We start from the raw sequence: 27,333 nt of genomic DNA on the forward strand, positions 1-27,333 counted from the left end.
TAAAGTTTACCTACAGTTTTAGCCAGGAATAAATTTCGATTTATTTACTCCAGATTTCATAGAAACCCCACTAATGTGCTTAAATATTAAACACTGCGAAACGTTCACGGAATGCGTTTCAGTCATTGTATGCTTAATTCCGTCTAGTTGTAGCAAGGTGTATGCAGGCCAATGTGAGCGCTGTATTAGCGCACGTCTGAGATAGTACCAGGCGTCACTGAAATCATCTGGAGCGTCCCATCTCGGCATTGTGTTGTAAAGAGTGTGGGTGCAGAGGCTGTTTTTAAAATCAATGACTAGCTCAAGCGAGAATTAACAGAGGCCAAAGGTGAGCGGGTGCGCGATGACGGAGTGAGCCGCCACGAGGGGTGGTGATTGTCGGGGATCACCTTCGAAATGGTGGCAGGAACGCCGTCGCCCGTAGATGCCGACTTAATTAGGCCGCAAGGCACTTCCAAGCACCACCGTCTTCATTACCATTATTGACAGGTTGCTGGCCATATTGTCTAGGAAATTACTCAGCGATAAAAGAAGTAGTGGCCAAATTTCATGACTGCTACAAATATATGGCACGAAGAGCACAATTACTTTCGAAAAGCAGAACTTTATAACCTTTCTGTGCCTACTTTCCACACCAATAGGTTGGCACGAAATGCCAAAGTATCGCCATCTTGCAAATTTGCGTGATGTATATTGCGTGACGTACCTCATCATCAGCCAATTTTTATGTCCCATGCAGGAGGAAGCCTCTCCCAGCGATTTACACTTACCCCTGCCTCTGCGGTAGCTGATTCCAATTTGCGACTACAAATTTCTTAATTTCATCACCCCAGCTAATTTTCTGGCGTCCTCGACTGCGCTTCCATTCCCTTGGCTCCCATTCTATAACTCTAATGGTCCACCGGATATCTACCCTACGCATTACGTGGCCTGCCCAGCTTCATTTTTTTTCTCGTAATGTGAACTAGAATATCGGCTATCTCCGTTTGTTCTGTGATCCGCACCGTTCTCTTCCTATCTCTTAACGTTACGCCTAGTATTCTTAGTTCCTTCACTGCTTGTGCAATCTTTAACTTGTTCTTGTAGTTTTGATGTACGCATACTGGACACATTTTTGGTGCAGCCCGACATTAAAACGCTTTCGTGTTAAGGAAAAAGAACCTTGTACTCAGTCAAGAATAAGGCACATCCAAATTAATTCAAGTTTTCATGAACGTGCACGAAGGCAGATAACACGCACATTCACAACTGCTCGTCATTGAAAGAGGCTGGATAAGTCTATGCAGTTTATTAGAATGCTATGAGTGCTAGGAAAGCATGTCTTTGGGATCGAACAGAGTCGAAACACCTTGTCGACTGAGTTCTGGTGCCTTTCGCCCAATAAAGGCTTAGTTGTTTGCATTGTACATCGCCAAGGAAGAATAGCGTTGTTGCAATGCACGAATGGGCTTGCGGTAAGCGTTAGACGAACAGTAGGTGCGCTGCATGTTTAGAGCTAAGCTGAAGACATGAGACGTCATGCTGCAACAAACTTTTACTTTGTGTGTGTATTCTATTCAGTCAAGGGAATTCAGGGCGGTGGCATCGGAATAATAATGCACCCAACTAATAATATACAAAAGTACGAAATCAAACATATGGCCCATCTGCTCGACATTAGTATACGTTTTGATGATGACTGCCTATAGACGACTGGGCGACAGACAGCCTACTGGTGGGAAAAACGGAATCGCCGTCAGCACCCATCGCTGGACTGCGCGGATGAGTTTTACAGCGAAGCTGTCTGTGGCTAGGCTCCCGGGATATTTTTCGCATCCGTTGGCAGAAAACTGTCGTCATCATTGGCTCATACCCCCATGAGCACTCATACTCCCAATGGCTAGCCCCATAAGGCAGAGGCTACAAGCACTCTGCAATGTAAAACGAACAGTGCATTAAGTAATTCGAATCACGCATACGACATACAGAGCAGCATGAGCACCGGGCCACTGCGCAAGAAGCACATCAAAGCAGACATGTAAGCGCCACATCGCACGTGATTTATTAGGACGTTTTAAGAAGGATACATCAAACTCAGTGTAACGATTCTTGCGGTTGTGTATAGGTTTGACGTGAACTTATCGGTGGGGTATATCATAAATGTGTTTTGTGTGTCTTTGTCCTGATTCATGTCTCGTGCACCGGTAACCGTGACAAAATAGTGGCGAGCTTGCCAGGATACTCATCGTTGCGGTTGTCGAACAGCGCGAGCCATGGATTTGGACAAGTTATCTAATGTGGCGGAAAAGGACAGGTCTCAAGGGGGAAGAACTCACTAATTTCTTGCGTGATCAGAGGGTGGCGTCACGTGAGATGGCACGCGAAAAACATGAGAGGGCTGAACGACGGGCACAACTAGATAAGGAAAGAGCACAGATAGAAAAGGAGATATTAGAACTGAAGTTACGACTAGCTGAATCAAATGCACAGAACTCAGCAGATGAGATACGTTCGGTATCGTCAGAAACAGGGTTGACCCGCGCGCAGGAAATATGCCCTAGAGAACTAATGACGCCTTTTGATGACAAGAGGGACGACCTCGATGCGTACCTAAAACGATTCGAGCGGATAGCCCTCGGTCAGGGTTGGAACAAGAGTTAATGGTCAACGGCGTTAAGTCTTTGTTTGTCCGACGAAGCACTGAGTGTGTATGGCAGAATGCCAACATCAGAATCATTTGACTATGACAAGGTGAAAAACATCCTACTACAGAGGTTTAGATTGACGGCGGAGAGATTTAGGGAAAAGTTCAGAAGTACAAAACCGTATGATGCGGAAACGGCGAAGCAGTTCGCATCGCGTATAGCTAACTATACTTCGACAGATGGGTAGACATGTCCAACACAGAAAAACATACGATGGAGTAAGAGATCGTGTAGTAACGCAGCAGTTCTTGACATGCTATAGTCCGAAGCTGGCAATATTTCTGAAGGAACGTAACCTAAAAAGTATAGCAGTATACGCGACATTTGCTGACCAGTTAATAGAAGCACAAGGCTTGAAAAACTTGGGGAGAATGATGGATGATCGTTGCGACACGCAAGGGTTCCCCCGCAAAGAAAGGGCTGTCGGTGTAGAGACAAGGCCGCCTCAAAGGTGTTTCCTCTGCAACCGGCTGGGCCATCGAGCTGCGCACTGCAGAGTCGGGGCTGATCGCGGACAAGTGAAAGTATGTCAGATATGCCACAGCAAAGGACACACGTCTGACGTGTGCAGAGCATATCAAGACAAGACAGCTTGTGCCGTATATCCAAAGGACCAAAAGGACGCCATGACAGCTTATTTGTATGACTGGAAGAGAACGAGTATAGAGGTCAAGCAAGAACAAAGGACAGATGAAGCAGGGCCGCATATGACAGCAGTTGATGGCGAGAAAAAAAGGAAGACCGGTGTCGGTACTTCGAGGTAGTGGCACAAATACCGTGCTGGTAGGAAGAAGCTTAGTGGATGATGCCGAATTCACTGGCGAGCAAACATCGGTAATCCTTGCGGACGGAACGACCAGGTGGCTCCCAGAGGCCAGGGTTTTCGTGTCAACGCAGTACTACATGGGTCTGGTGACAGCAAAATGCCCAGAAGAACTGTTATATGACCTTATATTAGGGAACGGGCCTGGAGTAAGGCGCGTTGATGATCCCGACCCCCAGTGGCCGCTAGTAAGGGCAAGGAGGCATGCATGGTCAATGATCAGCAATGAGACAGATGAGACCACCACTGAAGGGGATCATAACGACGGGAACAATTATACGGCCCAAGGACGTACATGCACCAAAGATAAGAAGGTTGACATAGTTGCATTAGCGGTGCAGACGAGAGCGGCAATTACAAGTACTGATACTTTTCAGCTAAATTCTGTGTCACCTTTATCTCGTGTGCAAAACTGTTCGCTGGTAATCCACCTTCACAGCAGTGGAATGGCACATGATTTTTTTTATACAGAGCGTGTTTTCCGTCCGTAAATATTAGAGAGAGCTAAAAATCACGGCCGAAATTGTTATGCTGCTTGAGCATTCCTTTGTTGACAGCAACGCATAGACTGACGGCGTTAACTGAAGTGTTTTTGTCTGTACATTGTGTTTTTTTGCATAATGAATCTGACAGCCCATATTCTGTGAGCTGGTTTTGCTTGAGCTATGACTGTGATCCTAACAACCAGTTTTCAGGTCAGCATGAGATTGTGTCGTTCTCGAATCTCTTGCACATTGGTAAATATGCCGTTTCATCAGGGGATGCTTCTGAAACTAATTTCAAGATCAGAGCACACGTGCCTCGTGTGCTCTGGTTTTCCGCAAAAAAATTGTGGTAGCTTGCACTAGTGGCGCAAGGCTAAAGACAAAGCGGAGCTGATCGGTTCCTAGCTGGTCCTGGCTATACCAAGTGATGATAAGCTATACCAAGTAATGCGAAGTGATGCTAAGCTATACGAAGTGTACAAGCAATTCCTCATGGTCCGTGGCATCGAGGAACGCCTCGCGAAGCACTTGCAGTCCGAGCACACGTAGGGGAAGCGGGGCGAAATCTATGCACAGTGTAGGGGCGGTGCGCAGCAGCCGACACGCCGGGATGACGTCACTGCACATGCTCAGTAGCGTGCAGCTGGTGGGAGCTCGGCCGAGCCGCCTCCCGAGGCGCCTGCTGCAGTCACGGGACACCGCGAGCGTTCGGCGCTAATGCGGGGAAACGGAGAAGCGCAGATGGCATCGGCAGCATCTCCGCACGTTGCCTCGTTGGTGCTGCTACAATTGGTTTCTCTCTCCCGAGCATAGCGCGCGACACTCCGCGAGATGGTTGCTAGGCAACGCAGTGGCAGGGGACACACATTACGGCCGGCTTAAACAGCTCTACCGTTCAAAATTGGTGGCGCATCCACCATTCGGAGATTAATTATGACGTTAATGTCTTACGAGAACAGGGTAGGCCCTTCACCTCCCATGCATTTTAGCCGATATATGTGGCCCTTTTTCTGAAGATCTGATTGGCTCAAAGGATTCATGTTGGTATCATTGTATTCAGCTATCAGTGCTCTCGTTAATGAGCTAGTATTATTGTTATATATAGTTTACTTCTTTTTTGCGGTAGTTATTAGTGGACGCTCCCAATTTTCAAACCAAAATGTACAATAAGCAGCTTGGCAGACAAAATTGCTTGCTATAATTTCCATAATTATAGTTCGTAGACTCTCCCTTGTGTTGTCATCGTGGTAATGGGAAAAAGTAATGCTTATAGCATTCGTGGCTCCCTAGAAAAAGGGTCGAACGTCGCAAAAATTGATGTTTTGAGATAGATGGCCTTGAAGTGACACCGGCAGCGTCTAATGATTTGGCCAAATATTGAAAGCTAGGCAGCTTTTTGCTGTCGCCAGACGAGCAATAACCATTCGCCGAAACCTAGAGAATGCCTGCGTTTTAATTTCTGATTTTTTTCAACACAGGACAGGTATTACAGATAAAGTATATGTGTAAAAGGGGCGTAGCCGGACACCACCTACGTTTTGGAAAATGTCATTTTCATGGTAAATTAATCACGCACGCGTAAATGACAGAGCCAGCATTGTTCAGGAATGACTGGGGATTCCAAATCTAACAAACAAAAAATCGATTTTTTTCGCGAAATTTTGCCCTACGCTGTTTCCTTAAGTAATATGTCTTATGATGGGTGGCTATTTCGTGATATGTTTTATAAGTTATGATGACTAGTATGAAGACCGCCTGCTACTCAATGGCGAATACCGATTGACCCAAGTTGGCGTCAAAAAGGTTCGTTAAGGAGCGTCACAACTCTTGGAAGCGTGCCAGGATTTGAGCTCTCCGCCTAAGGGCCACAACTCGCACGCGTTCTAGGTTCACTTGGCCCAAGTTGTCGGAAAAGAGGCTTATTGAAGAGCGACACGCAGGCAGTGACCCAAACGTGAAAGAAAACGGTTATATGCGGACATTGATTGAGACCGTAAAGTATGTGGGAGTATCGAAAGAATGCTAATCGCATTAAAAGCACGAAGAATGGCTAGAGAGACTCCGCGCCATTGCATTTTCTTGTTTTCTTCATGGCCGCGCGTTGAATGGACTGTCCTCACAACGAACTTGCTTCTTGCAGTGGGCATAAATAACTTCCACTTGCGGGGCATTTAAATAAGGGCCAATGCAAAGCTTCAACTCTTTAACAAACTGAGCACGAGTGCTTGTCTTTGCTAGTGGCATCCTATTTGAACACATCAAACTGAGGCTTATACCAATTGTGAACTTAGCCGCTCGCCACCAGGTTGAACCACTATATGTTTACTACACGAGGGCTAGAGGCTCATAACAACTGCAGAAATGAAGCGAGCAGCCAGGGCTGCTACATATTCGAAACTGCTGAAGCTGAGTATTTCTCAAATACGTGAAAAACAGGGTATTTATTTGTGAAAACATGAATAAAGCTACGTTCGTTGGTACTTAAAAACTTGTCTTGGCCACTTACGGTGTTTACAATTATGCAGACGTAGACAATGAGCTTCGTTGTGTTACGGAAATGTTTGCTGTGGAATGTGTCCACCGTCACAAACAATTCAACCTCCACAGTCGCTGGTACATATTGTGGCTTCCCAGTGTTAGTGGCAGAAATTCCGTTGCGTGGAGCTGAAATATGCGATTGTAGGAAATTAAAATAGAATGTTTTTACCGGTAGGATTGTGCACAAAGGTGGCTGTTATTCCCTTTACTGACGTAAAAAAAATATGATAAAAGCGAAGTGATGAAACGTGGCCACCCAGTAACTCTGATTTCACTGAGTTTGTTGGCTTGAAGTAAGGTTACGGGACATGTTTACGCATTGGCGTTAAGAAAACAATGCTCGGTTTTAAGGCGAAATACATTTTACTTTCATATTTCTATCGCCGATGTGGCTTCAGTGAAGCTAGTTTGCTGTCAAAATACGAAGAAGCTATGGCTGATGAGTCTAAACGGTGTATTTAACCAAAGCTTTTTGAAATACGTTTTTTTAAGGAGAATAAAGGCATTCAGAAACATTTTATGCGATAACACTGTGTGATATTTTACATTGAAGAACTTGCTTTTATTGTCAGAGTATAAGCGAGAATTGCGCATTTTGTACTCGGAGTTACTTGAGAAGGTTATGCTTTCATTTTCATAACTTTTTCACAATGTCAAAGAGCAACAAGGGTTGAAACTTATGCGTTAATGTCGTGAAATGTCGCGTTACGCAACTTGATCTTTCGCGTTGAGTCAAGGTTTTGAAAGATCTCTTCAAGACAATCTCCAAATCTGAGCGCTTCTTTTCTTTAGACCCCTGCACTTCGTAATGAAACGCATAACGTTCGTGGCAACATTTACGGCTCCTTCGCCCTAAACGAGTCAGAAGAATACCAACCAAATTCATAGTCAAAGGACCCAGTATTAGGAGCTTTATCTGCTTCGATGTCGTGTACAACGTGGGCAATTCGTCCATCTGTGGTTCTTGCCATCGCTGGCATCGGTTCAATGCGCTTATAAGGACCAATGATGCCCTCCTGCAAACGGAAAAGGCAGAGCTACCGTTGAAAAATAAATGTAAACTGATATATACCCTAATGATAACGAAATATGATAGACGGCCCAAGATGTGTCACAGTTGCATCGTTTTATTTCAATGTGTCGCAGGCTGTATTTAAAGAAAGTAAAGATGATTGGATGCAGCTTTGTGTGTATTTGAGTGAGTCCGAAAATTTGTACAATGAAACATGGTGTGTTTTAATAATGAAATTTGAGCCCCCAACACGAAGCAGATGGGCAGGTGAAATATAAGCTTCAGGTATTGCAGGAAAGGAAAAACTATTTTATCACCATTGATGATGAAACGGGGCACGTCGGGCATTCCGTCAAACAATGTAGTGTCTTTCGGGAAGTCGTCTGTAGCAGCACTCAGTACATTCAAGTGAAATAAAGTGAGATTGAATAATGAGGGTTCAATGTCTATTATGTTTTCTTTGCGCCCATTCTGCAGAAATGGCAAAAATGTCGCAGCTTTCGCCCAAACGGCGAAGCATCGATTGCGAAAGCAAATGAGTGGACACATATACGAATTAGGGTTAGTAGTTTTATCGGCCGTCTAAACTCGTAAATATAGGCATACTGACGAAATTACCAAGCATGGTGTGACGCGCGCACGAGCAAACATGAACACATCTCACTCGATGACTGCGGAAATTCACTATCAAAACACTGGAGTGAGGAAGAGTGGCAGCAGCAGCGAGCGAATTGATCTTCGTGCTGCGTCTGGCATCAACGCGAACGAAGCCGCGAAAGCACAGCGCACGGCGGACTGTGTCCCCGACGCAGAGATGGCTGTCAAGATACAGCCGCACGGTTGGGTGCAGTGCGTCCGCCCGTGCGGCCCGGAGTACAATGTCCCCCCTCTACCATCGTCCGAACATATTGCCTGCGACGGAAGACGGCGCGCTTCCTTCCCGCTTCCCTCCCTTGCGTGTGCGGGATTAATTGAGCCGCGATCCCCGGCTCACCCTCGCACGCTTTCACTCGCACAAGCAGCATACGGCGCACGGCAGCGATATTATAGCCCTTGGACTTTATACGGAACCTCACGGCGACGGCCACGGCAGAAATGCGCCTCGAGTGTCAATATCATTGCAAATCGCAATAAAACGAGTCGCGTACTGTAAGCCGTGACTATAGGGGTTAGACCAATCCATGGCGCTAAAAGAGAGAAATGCTTTTTAGGATATGCAAAAAAAGACGTTTAACACAGAAAAAAGACACGACCTGTTGCTTATGTAAGCGAGAAAAATGCATAAAAACCCAACTAATGGATATGCTTAAGTAAATCGCTCATGCTTAGCAAAGTAGAAACTTTCTAATCATGCGAATGGAAAGGCACACGGGGATCAACTGCTTAAATATTGTATAGGTGGCTTGCACTGACATCATTGTAGCCGCCATGTTGGTGCACTGACACGATGATAAGCTGGATCCGTAACGTCACGTGAAAGCTTTCAATGAGATGGATTGGACTGAAGTGCTCGTAGTCGCCATGTTGGCGCCCCGACACGGTGATAAGGTGGATGCGTGACGTCACGTGAAAGCTATCAATACCTAGCATCGTTGTGCATAACATAAGATGCATGGACTCCGTGACTCGCTTGGCTGTGACACCTAAACGTAACTCTTATACCAAGCTGAACACGTGTGGTTTCATCATTATTTCGATGAAACTAGCCTTGCGTTGCTTTCTGAGTGCTCCCGAGCTCACGTTTGCTAGCTTGGTACATGCGTCGAGTGCCACAGGGAGTAGTTTGTCTAGAAGCCACCGAAGGGTGCCCTACAAAAGTACTATTCGGGAAAATATTCCGTGGATGCGCGAGAAAGGCTTAGAAAGGCTTACCAGCCAAATACTCTCGATGACATAAAAGTTCAATAAGGTATTGTTCGCATTCGACAGCTTCACTCTTACCACCACCAAACCTATCTACCCTGTGAAGGAATACAGTTAGGCAGCGTCAAAGCACTTGCTGAATGTCATGGCTTAGTTAAATTAGTACTTGCAACTTACCAGGGTTGGTGCGCTGTGGCGTCCCCTTAACAAAACCTTGGTGGTGTAGTAAGTCGGTTCTATGTGTGCACAGCTTGGACATGCGGTGTCTGAATGCCGTCATCGCACCATGAAGGGTGGGCCGACTTGGACCAACTTATACCTTTAAATAATCATCTGTCCTGCTTGCACGTTCACATTTTTGCAACTACATAAGATACATCTTATGCTCCGAGAAGCTTTCGCTCATGCGACTAGTTCTTGCTGCTCATTAATTCAGTCGCTTGATGCCTTCCGACCTACCTACTACGTTACGCAACACTATTCCGCGATATTTTAATGCTAAAGCGTCAAATGGCTCATAGAGCGAGAAAACCGACGTCTGTCATCTGTAGCGGCGAAACGACAGGTAAATTCCCGTTGGCTGCGACGCCACGTCACGAGTGTGCCTCGATGGAGCAGAGCGGGTGAAAGGGCACACCGGCTGCCGTGATAGCGCATTAGGTGTTGCGTGAGGGGAGAGTGCATCGCCGCGACGCCACGTCACCCTCGCTCTCGCTCCCAGAAGCCTGTGTTATCCGCGCTCTTCTTGCGCGCGCAAGCTCTCGCTTGCGTTCTCACTGCGCTTCGATAAGGCCAAATCGAAGCATGCTAAGCGTCTGAACACTCTGACTTGCCCGCGGGAAGTTCATAACTCGAAGGACCACTAAGCAGCGCTCAATTGGACATTAATGCTTTCGCATTAAGAGCTCAAAAGAAATGCTTAGGTGTCCGGATTTTTTTTTCAGACGTGCATATGTCTGCTCATTCGTTAAAATTACTTATCCCCGAAGCCATGGACACGAACACTGGTCCCGCGAAAGAGTTTAGAGGGCCTATGTTTCTGGAAGAATTTAGCACAATTCAGCCTACCAGTTGCTGTTGAGGAGCTAAAGACATATCAAGTCGAGCAAGATTGTATAACACTAAAAACGCACTAAAAATACCTAATGATGGAATTCTACATTAGAACGCCACTTCTCCAAAAAACGCGGCGTATGATGCGCTTCACGGCAAAGCCATGCGAAGCTCGATGAAGGCATCAGGGTGGCGGCAAAACTGAGCCTAAATGGTGAAAGCGAAGTAATTCGGCAAAGTGACGCTTTGATGAGCAGGCAATATATATACAAAACATTGCATCCCGGTGAGAAACGTATAGCAGATTTCCGAGTAGAGAAAAATACCATAACGGGCATCAATCAGGGTGGCGTACTTTGCTGAGCAAATATTTTCCTCAGGAATGGTATTCTAATATTGTCGAACGATCACATTCAGTGATAATGTCCCCGTTGAAAGATTTCGTGTGACTCTGCTGCGGACGCGTCGAAGTAGGCAGCCGAGAGCGTTCCTGGCAATGTGCAAAGATTATAAGCTTGTCACAGAGCCAAATAGGCCGATGCGTTCTGTGCGGTGACACACGATACCTCACCAAAGTGATCGTATCACTGGCACCAACCGTTTTACTCAGCGAGACATTCAACGACTCCAACACCCAGACCGTGGCTTCAAAGACAAAGAAAACTTCTCTTTAAAATACCATAAGGACCCCAGCAGGACAAGCGTTATATATAAGCCGTTGTTCTAAGGCTGACACTTAGTCGTCGTGTCCTGTTGTGCCCAACTGTACTCGCGAAGAATTTAAATTAACTAACCCGCATGGACGTCCTACAGCCTGAATAGCTCATATAATGTGCATGTGATACACATTTGTTGTGCATAACTGCCGTTTAAAGGAAAAGAAGCGCCTGTGTGATCTCACCACTTCAACGCTGTCTCCTGCACGGAAAACGTGCACTGATGCGAACTTGTTTCTGCTGTGGTACAGGCTGCCATCAAACTCTTCACCTTTGTGCTGCAAATGTAAAATGTTTTTGTAGCCATGTATAATGTAGGACATTGGGCAGGCTGTTCATAGTTTAGAAACGGTACAAACAAGGTGGGCCAGCTGGGTTCCTTGCATTATGCCTGATGCACTTCGAAATGAATACAGCAACAAATATTTTTCTTCAGATAGAACAATACAATTTTCTTGCCAGCAATGCTGCCGTTCTACAATATTGTTAGTGAAATTTATGTAACTTTGAACGCGACATAACTAAATAAACCGCTGTCAAGTTTTACACATATGTCTCGTAACGTGGCTATACCGGGTGTTCCATTTTATCTGCACCAAATTTTTAAAAGTTGCCTGTGGCAGATAGCACAATTATAATGCTTAATCTAAACTACTCGATGAGGCGGCCATTACTTCCTCGAGAAATAAAAACGCCTAATTAAATAATTCACATAATTGCTAATTTTCTTTTTATTTAATTATTTTACGGCACATCTTTCAATCTACGAATTATAGCCGCTGAGTTCGCAAGGCGATACACTTGGAACGAATTCTCAGGACTGAACCAGTTTCGAGATATTAATTTTCAAAGTGTCCGTCGAAATCCATGGGCGTTCCAGTTTACTTTTTGACGAAAACGCTGTTTTATGAATTGAAGCACAATGTTAATTGGAACGCCCATGCATTTCGTCGTACACATTGAAAATTAATATATCGAGACTGGTTCGGTCCCGAGAATTCGTTCCAAGTGGATACGCCTTGCGAACTCATCGGCTATAATTCGTAGATTGAAAGACGTGCCGTAAAATAAATAAGAAGTTAGTTAGCTAAATTATGTTAATTATTCAGTTAGGCGTTTTGATCTCTCGTGGAAGGAATGGCTGCCTCATCGAGAAGTGTAGATCAAGGATTATAATTGCGCTATCTGCCACAGGAAAAATTTTTAAAATGTGGTGCAGCTAAAATGAAACACCCTGTATAAAAAAGTGTGTTTCTTTCTGAGCCATTGAGAAATATTTGTTTCCTTATGCTAGTCAAAGCCACGGAAACAAAATTCACGTCGATTTCGCCTTATTTGTATTTGCGAGATGATAGTTCTATGGTGAGCGACATTACTGCGCATCTTGAACTTACTCTTAGAAAGAGGAAAATGTCGTCTGAACCGAATGCTACTTACAAGGCTTGTGACGTGCTTGTCATTCTCGTAACGAACCACACGTAGTAGAGGTGCCGCTATCGAGCTCTTTTGCAGATTGAGAACGAGCTCGTCCGTTACGTGAAGTACAAGTTCACCATCCTGTCGTCGCTCTTCAAGAAGGCGGGGGTACACTAGAGTGTACGCTCGAGTCACCGGCAGCACGTCTGCAGTGTAGGTGTCGCGATGCAGTGCACGCGGATAGGAAGCAACGGTTACATACGTGGCGACAACTTGATAAAATACAGTTTTTCATTTTGTGGTGCAGTAGAAAGGAAGCACGCGCGTGTTCATAACTGCGATAAACGAATAAGACGCTTCACGTTTCCCGCAGTTCATTTAATCTCGCTTTCAGTGGCTACGGTGGGGTTGGGCTGTATTCGCAAGTATTCGCAGTTCGGCAATTTCGCGCCTATGGTGCAGTTGTGCAGTTGCATGCAGGACTTCCTCGTTTCGAATCTGTGTTAAATGATGGGTTTCTTTCAAGAAAGCAGGGCGCAAATAAGTAGCCAGTTTAAGCAGTGCCTAGAAGTGTCTAGAAGGAGAAAGTACAGTCAAAATACGGGGACCTAATATTTCAAGTTCCAGAAAAAGAAACGCAGTTTCGCCCGAATGGCGAAGCATCGATCGCGATAGCAAATTAGTAGACAGCTATACGAAGTAAGGATATTAGTTTTATCGGCCGTATACACTTGCAGACATTCGCCTACTAACTAAATTAACAAGCATGGTGTAGCGCGTGCACAGGTGAGCACAAACACACATCTCGCTCGATGACCGCGGAAACTCGCTGTCAAAGCGCGGTACTCAGGAAGCGCGGCAGCAGCATGAAGCGAATTGACATTCGTGCTGTCTCCGTAATGAGGCACGATGGGGCGCCATGACGCAGTGCAATGTTCTCTGTGAAAAATTGCTCAACATCGAAAGCAGTGCCTCGAGATACTGAGTTACATAATCTCTTGCGGTGATTATCCCCTTGTTTCCTAAAGATGACTGAGGAAACGGGCCCGAGAGGTCCATTCCGACTTGGTCAAACAGCCTTCGAGGTGGGTCAATGGGACTGAGTAATCCCGCAGGCTTCGCAGCTGGTAACATTTCGCGCTTTAACGCTGTGCGCCCGGTACTTACAGGTCCCGAACGCCAAGAGCGTTATCGGCGTGACTCAGCGTTCTCGACAGGAAAATAGCAAGTGCACAGTTATCAAGAAAGGAAACGCAAGCAAGGCAGATGACGATTATTGTTGTGTGGGAAAATACACCCCAAAGGGCGCAACTGTTTTTAGAGTGTGTTCACTGCTGTGCGCACAAATCCATTACGTATACAGCACCAAGGAAAGTGCCGCCATCCTCGAAGTCTTGATCTGCACGTTCGACGCGTGTGCGCGACGAACGTGTCCGCCTCCGTGCGTGCGCCCGGGCTTGTGCACGGGTCACGTCGTAATTCTGTAGGCGTAGCCTTCGCTGTGCCAATCACCCAGAAGGATAAATTAATTTTGCCAGCCAGCACACTGAGTGGTGATCTGTCACGACCCTAAATGGATGGTCATAAAGGTAAGGCCCTGTCGGAGCTAACACGAGAAAGATCCAGCCCTGACAGCGTTGAGTTTTCGAACTGATATTTTTATTCTCGCTCTGCACCTGCCGCGCGTTCCAATGCCAACTTCGTCTTCCTTGACGGGCGCCGCATGCTGAGGCGCTACAGGGCTCCCCCCCCCCCCCCCGTAGAGCGTGAGCCATAGGAGTCGCCCAGTGAACGTGCTTGGATGTGGAAGTCCAGACTTGAGATGGAAGCTCCGCGGACGCGAGAGCGGCAATGTATGCAGGTTTTAGTCGATCGGCAGCCACGACGTCTTCACGGCCGTTGATGTCCAGCGTGAACGTTTTAGGTGTGCGATGGAGGACGCGAAATGGGCCATCATAGGCCGGTGTGAGTGGTGGCCGTATTTGGTCACGCCGAACGAAAACGTGACTGCAGTCATGCAGATCCTGGCTGACGAAGACAGATTGGGGGTGCCGGTCGGCAGGAATTACACGAGCAAGGTCGTGAAACGTGGTGCGCAGCTCTCGAATGTACGTAGCGGCATCATGAGTGGAAGGGGGCGACGACGGCTCAAAGAATTCACCTGGAAGACGCAGAGACACGCCATAGACTAGTTCAGCTGACGAGCAGCCGAGATCCGTCTTCAATGCTGATCGGATGCCCAGAAGTACGAAGGGGAGGTGATCAAGCCAACGTTCTCTTGGCTGGTGAGCAGTGAGGGCAGCTTTCAGTTGTCGATGAAGCCGTTCGACCATGCCATTGGCTGAAGGATTGTAGGCAGTCGTGTGGATGTGTCGAATGCCCAAGATATTGGCAAGTGCGGTGAAAAGGGCCGATTGAAATTGACGACCGCGATCAGTGGTGACGACAGAAGGGCATCCAAAGCGTGATACCCAGCCGTTTGTGAAAGCCTTGGCCACTGTCGGTGCTATAATGTCGGAAACGGGAAACGCTTCCGGCCATCTGGTGAAGCGATCCACACATGTCAGTAGGTAACAGGCCCCTTGTGATGGTGGAAGAGGGCCGACGATGTCGAGATGGACGTGGGAAAACCTTGCGTCGGGAGGCCGAAAGGGGGATGGTGCAGTGACCGTGTGACGGTGAATTTTAACACGCTGGCACTGAAGGCAGGTTCGCGCCCAGCGTCGGACGTCAGCATTGATACTTGGCCAAAGGAAACGAGATGTGACTAGCTTCTGGGTCGCACGAATACCCGGATGGCTCATGTTGTGCAATTGATCAAAAATTGCACGACGAAACGCTTTAGGCACGAAGGGCCGAGGAACACCAGTAGACGTTTCGCACGTTATTAATGAGGTAGAAAATGGAAGTAGGCACTCCGTGAAAGATAGAGACGTGGATGAAGAGCGAAGACTATGTAGCTCAGGATCGTTGCTCTGGGCAGCTGCTAGCTCTTCCATGTCTAGTGGTGGCTGGGTCGACAAGGCATCGATGCGTGAGAGTGCATCAGCGGCGGCATTTTCCGACCCGTGTACGTGTCTGAGATCCACGGTGAATTCGGAGATAAAGCATAGTTGACGGATCTCCCTTGCAGTGTAATTGCTGTGATTGCGATGGAAGGCAAACGTCAGGGGCTTGTGGTCTGTAACGACGTAAAAGTCCCGGCCCTCCAGTAAATGGCGGAAATGCTTGATGGCGAGGTACACAGCAAGGAGTTCTCGGGCAAATGTACTGTATTTTACTTCCGTTGGTTTGAGTTTTTGCGAGAAGAATCCAAGGGGCTGCCAACCTGATGCGTGCTGCTCGAGAACAGCGCCAACTGCTACACTCGATGCATCGGTGATGAGACGAATTGGGGCATCAGGAACGGGATGTATGAGCATGGTGGCGTCTGCCAGAGCCTTTTTGGCAGTGGCGAAGGCAGATGCGGCGTCGTCGGTCTATTCCAGTGGTGCAGCCGGGTCTTTTTTTATAGCTAATAGGTCGGTTAAGGGCTTTAGGAAAGTGGAACACTTAGGAAGAAAGCGGCGATGGAAGTTTAGTAGGCCCAGGAATTCTCGGAGTCGTTTCATTGATGTCAGGGGTGGAAAGTCTTGGATAGCCTTCACTTTGCTGGCGAGCGGTTGTATACCCTGTGGAGTGACAAGGTGGCCTAAGAACTCGATTGTAGCGACGCCGAAGACGCACTTATTGTGATTTATGACGAGGCCGTAATCATCCAGACGGTGAAACAGGGTGCGCAGGTGGTATTCATGCTCAGGGCCCGATGAGCTTGCTACCAGGAGGTCATCAAGGTAGGCAAATACGAAATCGAGACCTCGCGTGACCTCGTTGATAGTGCGCTGAAAAGTCTGTGCTGCGTTGCGCAGTCCAAAAGGCATCCTTACATATTCGAACAAGCCAAATGGGGTGATGATGGCCGTCTTCGGAATGTCAGCGGGTTCTACAGGAATCTGATGGTAAGCCTTCACTAAGTCAATCTTAGAGAAGATCGTGCACCCAGCCAAATTTGATGTGAAATCCTGTATGTGAGGAAGTGGGTAGCGGTCTGGTAAGGTGTGGGCATTGAGAGCGCGGTAATCCCCACGTGGTCTCCAGTCGCCAGGATCTTTCTTCGGGACCATGTGGAGTGGCGATGCCCAGTTGCTGGAGGAAGGCCGCACAATGCCAAGTTCAAGCATGTGCTCAAACTCACGGCGGGCGATGGTGAGGCGTTCTCCAGAAAGTCGACGAGACCGTGTAAAAACGGGAGGTCCAGTGGTCACAATGTGGTGGGTGACGGAATGCTTCACCGGTGACTCTCTGGTGTGCGGCTTCGTGAGGTTGGGGAAGTCAGCGAGAATTTTTGCATACGGCGAAGCAGGTGTGAGAGCCCGAAGGCTCGTTGACGAGGAAGTGCAGGGTATACCGTTGATGGATAGGCGCGTGTTGAGATCGATGAGGCGATGAGCATGCATGTCCACAGCAAGGTTGAAAAAACTGAGGAAGTCAGCTCCAAGAACAGCTTGCGAGACGTCAGCGAGGATGAAAATCCAGCGGAACGTACGGCGTAGTCCAAAGTCAAGTGTAAGAGAGCGTTGGCCGTATGTGGGAATGGCGGAGTTGTTGATCGCTTGGAGTGGGGAGGTCTGTTCGTTGCGACGGCGATCTGCACAGGAGGCCGATATGACGCTAACCTGGGCTCCTGTGTCGACGAGGAAGCAAGCGCCAGTGATCTTATCGGAAACATAGAAAAGGCGGCATGACGTTCTACCAGGACCACTCGCCGCCGTCAGTGGCCGGTCGTCGCATTTCCCGACCAGGAGCACGGGCGAGTGCACTTGCGTGCAGAGGCCCCAAATCGGCGGTGGTACCAGCACATGGTCGAGGACGAGTCGTCCCGTGGCGCGTCGGTTGTCTGAAGTCCCGGAGAGCGTGGAGACGTCGAGAAGCGACTGTGGAACTGGAACCTGGAGGCCGATCGGCGATGCGCAGGTACGCAGTCATCGGGACGTCTGACAATGGCGTCTAAACGGTTGTCGATGCTCGCGAGCGCGGGGTCTGCAGCGGTGGCCGGTGGCGACGTGGTCATGGCGTTGAGGCTATGTGCCCGCGAGTAGTCTGCCACTCGATCAGCCATTTCAGCGAGCGTGTCTACTGGGACATCTCCTGCAGCGACGAGGACCGGAACCATGCTCTGCGGTAAGCGCTGAAGGAACAACTCACGCAAAAGCTTCTCCTCTTGAGAGGCGGAGGTCCCGCCAATGAGCTGGCGCATGTGTCGCAGGAGCTGGGATGGGCGACGGTCACCGAGCTCTGTGGCCGTGTTGAGCTGTTGGAGTCTGCTGTGTTCAGACTCGGACTTGCGGGAAATGATAGCTTCCTTCAACGTGTCGTAGGGATGGCTCGGGTGCGGCGAAGCTAAAATATCTGTGAAGTCTTCGGCTACGTCCGGAGGTAAGGAGGACACCAGATGCCAGTACCTGGTCTGTTGGCTGGTGATTTGCCGTAGACGGAAGTACGCCTCGACCTGCAGTAACCATGTGCAGGGGTTGTTTGGCCAAAATGGAGGCAGGTTGACGTGTTGGATCGCAGCCACCGCAGCACTGTTAGGTCTGGCGTCTTCTTGGGCGTCAGGACCGGTAGGCTGGGTGGAAGAGCCGGCGGGATCCATGCGGGATGGTTGGGGTTGCGTGTTCATTATCGGGTCACCATTAACTGTCGGAGCTAATACGAGAAAGATCCAGCCCTGACAACGTTGAGTTTTCGAACTGATATTTTTATTCTCGCTCTGCACCTGCCGCGCGTTCCAATGCCAACTTCGTCTTCCTTGACGGGCGCCGCATGCTGAGGCGCTACAGCCCAAACTTTGTAAAGGCCCACGGGACGGCACGACATTCTTTCTCCGAAGGGGTGTAGTTGTACACTGGAAGTTATAGAATGCGTCTTGCGAAAGCGATAACTCTTTCAACGTTCTCCTGCCGTTGAACGAGTACGGCGCCAAGACCAACGTTACTGGCGCCTGTATGAATTTCAGTCTCGACCCCTACGGATCATCATTACCGACTAGCGGAGTGCGTGCCAAAAATCTCATCCGGGGTTGCATCACTGAACGCGCAGCCCAAATTCTTAAACGATGCTACTATCTAAATCGCCCCAACCCGCGTACAATCATGTGGACCCCTGGCCATACAGGGCTAGGTGGAAACGAGGCTGCCGATGCCTCAGCCCGCGCACTAAATTACCGGGATCCGCCTCACCCTCCATTGCCTGATGTTCCAGCACCAAATCCGGCTACATCCTTCAAAGAAATCACGAACCTGTACAAATCGCACAGGCTCAGATTCCCACCACCGGCATCGGGCCTAAACAAGGCGGACGAGCGCTGGCTCCTCCGTCTCTACACCAACACGGTATTGTGCCCGGCCATACTCGGACACTTTAACCCGGCATTCTCCGGGGCCTGCCCACACTGTGACCATCCGTTCGCGGACCCATTCCACATGGTGTGGGCCTGCCCATCAAACCCGGCGGTCCGGCCACACCCCTTCCCATTCCCCCCTACCCGAGGGAGCTGGGAGGCTGCCCTGCTCGGCTGCTCGACCCTGGAGGATCAACGCGCCCTAGTGGCCCGAGCGTGTGCTGCAGCAGAAGCCACAGGGGTTCCGGACTAGGGACCCCTCCTAGATTTTGTGAGAGGCCGGCCCTTAAGGCCGTCCCCAACTCTCTCCTGTCATCACTCAATAAAGTTTTTCACCACCACCACCACCACCCTACGACAAAGTGTCGAATAACGGGCGGTGACGGGCGGGCAGGCAGTGTCGGAGCTCGGTGAAAGCTGTTTCTTGTTCTGCGCTCCAAATGAACGGCATATCGTCTCTTGTGAGACGAATAAGAGAGAGAGAGAAGTCATAAGGCAAAGGCAGGGAGGTTAACCAGGCTGAGCCCGGTAGGCTACTCTGCACTGGGGAAGGGGGAGAAGGGATTGAAAGAGGAGAAGGTAGAGAGAAGTTCACAGTTCACACCTTGCACATGTACAGTCAAGCGTTCATCGCTGATTTTCATCACAGGCGATCATACAGGCTTGTGCACTTCAAAAAACGCAGCAGCGCCTTTGTAGCCCTGTACATAGAAGAGGCACGAGGCCACGGGCCCAAGATCTTCTCCTCCGTAAAAGGCCTGTCGTCTAAGTGCCCCAAAGCAGTCCGAAGGGCAATCCTCTCTTCTTCGAATCCGAATGAGAGGTTTGGCAATTTTAAATGCGAAGCATTTCTTGGCGAACACTTGCCACTTTGAGACTATCTATCTATCTATCTATCTATCTATCTATCTATCTATCTATCTATCTATCTATCTATCTATCTATCTATCTATCTATCTATCTATCTATCTATCTATCTATCTATCTATCTATCTATCTATCTATCTATCTATCTATCTATCTATCTATCTATCTATCTATCTATCTATCTATCTATCTATCTATCTATCTATCTATCCGCCTACGTCTTGGTGCTCTCATGGTCGTTTCGTTAATTTTGTATATGTACCAAAACTAGAACAGTATGACAAGAGTGTATGACAAACATAAATGATATGTCATGACATGAATATTAGGACATGTAGGTGATGAAACAGCCGCTTACGTATTGGTGCTCTCATGGTTGTTTCGTTAAGTTTATGGGTACCAAAATTGGCACAGTATGACAAAAGTGGATGACAAACATAAATGATATTGATAGGTCATGACATGAATATTATGATATGTGTGTCATGTAAGTAATCAAACAGACACCTACGTCTTGGTGCTCGCATGGTCGTTTTGTTGACTTGATATGTACCAAAATTGGTGTAGTATGACCGCATAAACAGCTGTGACAGACGCTGAGTGCGCTGCACTGTTGGAAGAAGAAAAGTGGTCGAAGGCGGCGACACCACAGGCAGCAAAAGACTCCATATCGTAGTCATTTCGTGCTTACATCTACTCTCGACTGCGGGAGAGCGAGTGTTTTTTTTGTGATGTTGGGGATGGAGCTTTCGGTAATCAACACAGAAGTGAAGCGTGTCAATCTTCCTGACGATTCGACTGGTGATGACCACCGACTGCTTCAAGGCTGGTTGATGCCTCCTTCAATCATCCCCGTTACTTGTGCTTCAAATTGCGTCTAGTTCTTCCTGGGAGACAAAACACAGCTGCTGCTGGATAGGACGTGGATCATCGCAAGTGATTATGCTGCGTTGCGTGATTGGCGTTTGAATAACTTTAGACGAACGAGCAAAGCATGCCTTGAATTCAAATAATAATTACCACAGCGCCTTCTTTTTCTGCTCCGGCAGCTCGCTATTGATGTCATTGCTTGCAAGCGAGGCTTCATCGATGTCGGTTTCTTGAGGCGCAAAACATTCAATGACGTCCTCCAAGTCTTCAATGTAGGCGATGGCCGTGCCGCAAAAAAGGTGCCGATGATCACTGGTAAAATTTGTAAGCAATACCTCAGCTCAGTCATCTTAAAGGCCAACGATGCCTCGTGCCGCGCAAATTCCTAGCGTAAGCAAGAGAGAAATGTTGCCTTCTGCTAGGAATTAACCGTTGCGCGTCCCATCACATGTCACCTGAACGAAAACGCGGGAATGGGGTGGTATCGTGACGCTGTCATCGGAAACCCGAAGATGGTGTTACTGGCGTAGGGAAGCTGTGCCTCGACGTGTCAGCGTAAATCAGGCGTCGAAATTGACTCGCCTGTGGTGTTTATTTTTGGGGGTGAGATAGACTTAGCCCGAGCGCACGCTGCGCTTTGTCATGCACGATGCCAGCGATGCAGTTGGCCATAGACTGCTGGGCTCGGTGGAGCTGTTGCAGCTCGTCGCGGACTATCGAACGTATATTCTCGCGGAGCACTTTAATTTGAGTCACGAAAGCTTCCTAGACCGATGGTTGTCGAGGCTGCAGGTACTTGCCAGTCGTACTGGTTCGACCGTTGCTGCAGCGCCTTCGCCATGGCGACGTATCTGTGAGCAAGTCGGCAACCATCCTCGGTGGACTATGAACAGCGCACCAAAAAGCTGCTCTTTGACACCTCGCATTAAATGACGCAGCTTCTTGTCTTCCACCATGCTTGAATAGGGTTGTTTGAAGAGACGTGTCAGATCTTCTACGTACATATCCACACTTTTATTAGGCTTCTGATGGCGCGATTGGAGAGCACGTTCTACTGGCGATCGGGGCTCGAGTAGGTCTCCAAGAGTCAGCGACGTAACTCAGGCCATGGCGTCACGAACTCTTGGCGGTTCTGGAACCGGGTGCGAGCACCGTCCTAGAGGCTGAAATACACGTTCCTTAGTTTCGCTTTGTCGTCCACCTTGTTGAAAGTTGCTACTCAAAGTTATCCAGCCAGATCTTCTACGCGTTCAAAAAGGTCACCATGGAGGGAACTTGGCACTCACGGATTCTGCAGCGTCTAGTGAGTCGGCACTGTGGTCTCCATAACTTTTGACGTGACCATTGCCTTCTCCGATGCTAGTACAATCCAATAATAGTACAAGCGGCCAGCCCTCGAATCCTGAAACTGGCACGGTGCACTGGTGTAAGCTCCGGTATGGGGCAACTATTCTTCCTGCTGCTTGGCGAGGTCTGTTGCATAGGTCGATGTTACTGGGCACCTTCACCAGAAATGTCACGTTCTTGAAAAACAGCCGACCTTTAGCCGATGCAAGCGTTGTGTCCGAGTCTCGAACCGTCAACCGAGCACACGAAAAAACCCAAGTGTCGTCACGTGGATCAAAAGGTCTTCGTCGGCTTTTCCCCTGGTTAACAGGTGCCGGCACGTAGAGAGAAGCATCTTCGTCTGATTTAATTGCGATGACATTTGGATGGGTGCTCCAAGCGAATTTTAGCCGCCGGCGTTGCCGTCAGGTTCCGTATATATTTAGCTATATGTATGCTATATGCCATGCTATACTATATGACATGCGCTATATGCGGGTTACGTTGCTACACCATTCTATCACTAACGGTGCTGATAGCAGGTCTTACATTCTTGAGAGAATTCTTCCTTAGAATTTTGAGAATGGCAGCCCACAAAGAATTCTCATGAAACAAAACAGCGAGAGTGCGTGCCTTTTATCTTAAATCCTCTCAGATTTAAATATTAAAAGTACGAAAGAATAACTGAGCTCAAAGCAGAAAGTGATGTAATTTTATTGGCGCGGCTGTGCACGACCTTCGGCATTAGCCCAGGAAAGATGTTTGAAACATACCCGATACAAAAAAGTGGCGGTAGAGTTGCTAAGAAATGCTTTGGCTTCAGTTAATAAACATAAATTAAATCGCCCGATGGCAGGATTCAAACAGAGGACCCCTAGAACAACAGCTAGTTTTTACTTCGTCAGCTTACGTTTACTTTAAATTATACTGCCACTACAGCTACGAGTCTCACACTTCCATTCTACGCGTAACATGCTACTATCGCATTCATTGCTTCGCCCTTATGATGAAACTGATATTTTCTAACTCAGCATTGCAAGGTGTGACAATAAATAGTGAAGATTTGCACATTTTATTGCTAACGAGCAAGCTTTGCCCTATGTGATAATAAAGATTTGTAAAACGTAGTAATTGGCTCTAATAAAGTTAATTCGATGGCTGTATTTTACACCTATTTGAGTAAAACTTTATTGAGCAAAGTGCAACTGCGATGCCATTTATCATGTTACAACAACACTCCGGTTGATGTTAAGTATACGAGTAAAGTGGCCCTGCAAGCTTTCATAACATCCGTGCTACCTTCTGGCCGAGCAAAAAAAGATCAAGATATCCAAGCCAGCTCGGCAATGGCTTCTATAAAAAAGTGAGCCTGAAAAGCCCACAGGTATGCGAATTAACAGTTGTTATGCGAAAGTGGGACATATATTAGAGTAGGCAAAAAAAAGAAAGAACACAGTGGTGCTGCAAAAGTTAAACTGGAAGCTCAGGCTTTTCAATCAATTATTGTGTTTCCGGAGGTACATTAAGGTTGAACTCCTGTAAAAGTCGGTCATGCTTTAAAGTTAACGGGCAATGCGTTTACTCACTCGTTGATGACGTCACAACCAAAAGAACTGCGGCTACTCCGTACATCGTCAATGTGGTCAGTGAGCGATAGTGCTTGATTTGCTTCGTATAGAAAAAAAAAGAGAGGAAGTGATTCCCGGTGACTGTCAATGACGATAGCTGAGTTGACATTTTAGCAGTCCTAATATGCAAGAGAGGCGCGAAAAAGCGCGGCGTTTAGGTTGTAATAGGTGAGCCTAACGTCACAGTTGCCAACCATATTCTGATATTTGCAGTGGCAGATCGGTAAGGGCAGTGCGCATTAGCTCCGAATCCGTGATAAATGGCATGTCCTCCTTCTGTGACGTGGACGGAGATGGATCAAGTGTGAATTCAAGAGAAACAATTCCCGTGTAACTAAGCAAATCCAGAAGCCGACCTAAGTGAAAGGTAAAAGGAAAGCAGCTTGGAATTGTGGCGTGAAATATTGAGGAAAATGTTAATAGAAAAATGTGTATTGTACTCGGTGCGCGTAAACGTAGTTGAATCGGCATTTTACTGAAAAGTCATCTCATACGTCCAGAGGCAAAACCTGAGGAGAACGACAGACAGCATTCATTTAAGCATTGATCTTTAAGACGACACATCTTGCCTTGCTTATAGCGTTCGGCTGTCTTTGTGAGCTAAGTTTTTAGCATATTATCCCTGTAGCATTCGTCGTGCGCGATGGAAACCCTAATAAGTTATTCTTTCTCTCAGCGGATGTATGTTTTGTTCTGGTACTGCCACATCACATAACTATTTTCACGCAGAAGGCAAGAAAGAACAGAGAAACGACGCGATAGTGTGCGTCCTGGCTTGTCGGTACCAGAAACAAAAATCAGGTGTTTGCAGTAAGCACAATGATCCTACGATTTTCGGAGACATGAGATCAGTAAAGGAGTCGTAGCCTGCAGATATGAGCTGAAAGTTTACTGCACACAATTTCAAACTCTTGGCAAATTCTCTGTGGTGCACTAGTTTTGACGCATAATATCTCAACACTGTATGCCAGGGGCTGATCGAATGACATGATGTTTACAATGTTTAAATATTGGCCGTGAGAATTTTCAGAACTTCGAAGTTGGGGCTAAGCTTGAAATTGTGTGCAGTGAACTTTCAAGTGATGTCTAGCACGTTATATATGCCCTTTTTGTCGCTTGTGCGCTGTGTGGCTGCGCACTGAGTCCACTGTGCACCATGAAAAAAACATATCAACTAATCCGCTTGTCTTTGTTATGGCTTAAGCAGCACCGCAGTATAATGCGATGAGCCTGCTTGAATTGGTGTCGTGCTATGTACATAAGCCCATTAGTGTAAGTTTCTTTATTTTCTGTGCTCATGTAATAATGGGTCATCTATTAGCGCTTAATCTTGTGATATTGGGCTCTCTCAGTTGCGCTGGAAGCGAAGATTGCTTGCAAGACCGATTAGCTTCAAGTTTATGTTTGTATATAAAGAAGAAAGAATGTTATCGTTTCACGTTTGGTTCCGGAATATAAAGCATCGATGCTACTAATACAAAATGCGAGGATAGGTATAATACCTTGCTAAGATTTAAACTCGTTAAAAGAAGCTTATTATAACCACCCCTCCGCGGGGAACTGCTGCTGAAGTCGCCAGCTTCTTCGTCCACAACATCGTGCTTCGTCACGGTGCACCCGCTCTGCTCATTACTGATCGCGGTGCAGCGTTTACAGCGGAGTTGTTGCAACAAGTCGTCACGCTGACGCATACTGACCACCGAAGGACCATCCAATCTTGCCAAGAGACACCCAGATATTAGCTGAACTTTGTATAGATAACCACGCCACTCTACTATCATATTCTACTACTATTCGTGGGAGTTGATTTCGACTTTCAACTAAATTACGATACTTACATGAAATCGGTTACCAAGAAGATTGCTTTTGGCATTCGCGTTCTCATTCGAACAGAACAATATTTCCCACCAAATATTCTGAAATCACTTTACTGTGCTTTAATTATAAACAGCGGCCTCAGCTTTGTGTTCCATGCTGAATCAACACGTACCCGATACAAATCTCATCCCGCACTCATGTTCAGAACCGACAAGTTCACCTTGACAAAACCGACACGTTCAGCATCGGACATCCCTGACCTTGAAGTACGAAGGAAAATATCGCGACTTGTGCTACTCCACAGGATATAGTTTGCCAATAGTAATGTTTGTTCTCTCTTCTTGAAGTTGATCACATTTCTTCAAGGTGACCACTGGCGTTGATGAAGCCGAAGGCAGGTTGGAGGCAACAAATTTGGAGATGTATTGCAGGGAAAATATTGACGCACTCAAATGTAGAGTTTGCGGAAGAACACTGGCCAACCGAGTCTCAGTGTTCTACCAACAAGTGGTTAAGGCCTAGACTAGCATTGCATCGTACGAGGTCTTACTGATCTATCAGTGAAGTGATTTCAGCCTGTAGTCGGCTATAACTTTAGAAGGCAGCGGCATTTGCCGCTCAAAGGCGGATATATACGAGCCTCCCCCAATGGTCGCGCACTTTAGACTGACGTTATGATCCGGACGGCCAGACCCCGCCTGCGGAGAACATGGCAGGCAGCGCGGGCTTCGAACTGGTCCGAGTCACGTCAGCAGGACTATTTCTTTAATCGCGGAGGCAATCGGTGCTGCCCTTCGGTAATCGGGGCAGGGCCTCTCCTGCCTTCTTAAGTTCTACGCGACTATAGACGGAAAGGAATGGGTTGCAGGCAGGCTTTACATACACTCCAGTAAACAATAAAAGGGGAATTGGCAACTGCTGGCCCGCCTAGACATACCCTAGCCAGTGAGGTTACCACTTAAGCCACCACCTACTGGATTGTGCCTAATATTGTTTCAAGAGTTGTCAGAGATTAGGCAAGCGTTTGGCAGTCTTTCCCATCACAGCTCTCTCTCTCTCCTATTTCCACACTCTTCGTGATTCTTCGCAGAACGGGTGACAATAATTTGTTTCGTCACATTTCTGCGTAAGTTGTCCGCAGGACCACTCTCATAGAAACCAGAAGCGACGCGCGCACCGGCAATTAACAAGCACTCGGTCAAAGGAGCGTTTTTTTTTAGAATGTTACGCTGTCACTACGCTGGCTATGCACTTTTAACGACTGGATTGTTCTGCCTTTGGGGAATTGTCGTCACAGTCTCTGCGCAAGTCGTAGACGGCGTGAGAGGTCTTCGCCATTGTGGGATCTTTGGCGTAGTCCTTTAGACCTTACAAAAGGTCGTGCTACATCATCGCTCGCCACCTTTGGTGACGATGTCAATGCTCCCTCATTCATGGGTAGGGATCGGCAGGTAATTACCCGTACATTCGAGCGATCACGCACAGCCAGTTATTGTGCAGAGAGAGAGAGAGAGAGAGAGAGCCGCGAAATTTCCTGTATACTTATTGCGTCATGCCACTTATTCTGCACGTTTGAGAGATGAGCGGCTTAACGCCAGTCATCACCTTGAGGACGGAATGCTCCTTATTACGTATTCACCCACTGACCACAACTTCAATGTCCACGTCCTAAGTTGCCCTAGAAGACCTGCACGCTAATTCCTTCATGCCAAGGACAGCGATCAGTTGCAACCGCCTCCATGTATTCATAGCCAGCAACCCGGTTCCATCATCATTCCCATCCGCGATCACTACG

At 47.6% G+C, this 27,333-nt stretch overlaps 1 protein-coding gene across 1 annotated transcript in view; it reads right to left on the reverse strand.

Annotated features, from left to right (window-relative positions):
* LOC119465284 (venom metalloproteinase antarease-like TtrivMP_A) overlaps nt 1–27,333 on the reverse strand; it is a 46,115-nt gene that overhangs the window by 18,229 nt on the left and 553 nt on the right. The window contains exons 2-6 of the mRNA XM_049656666.1: nt 23,679–23,760; nt 12,612–12,796; nt 11,360–11,452; nt 7,408–7,546; nt 6,499–6,656 (exon numbers count right to left, since the gene is read on the reverse strand). Of these exons, the coding sequence (XP_049512623.1) occupies nt 6,499–6,656; nt 7,408–7,546; nt 11,360–11,452; nt 12,612–12,796; nt 23,679–23,760 (657 nt within the window). The remainder of the gene's footprint in view (nt 1–6,498; nt 6,657–7,407; nt 7,547–11,359; nt 11,453–12,611; nt 12,797–23,678; nt 23,761–27,333) is intronic.

This window comes from Dermacentor silvarum, chromosome 9, assembly GCF_013339745.2.
Source record: "Dermacentor silvarum isolate Dsil-2018 chromosome 9, BIME_Dsil_1.4, whole genome shotgun sequence".
NCBI lineage: Eukaryota > Metazoa > Arthropoda > Arachnida > Ixodida > Ixodidae > Dermacentor > Dermacentor silvarum.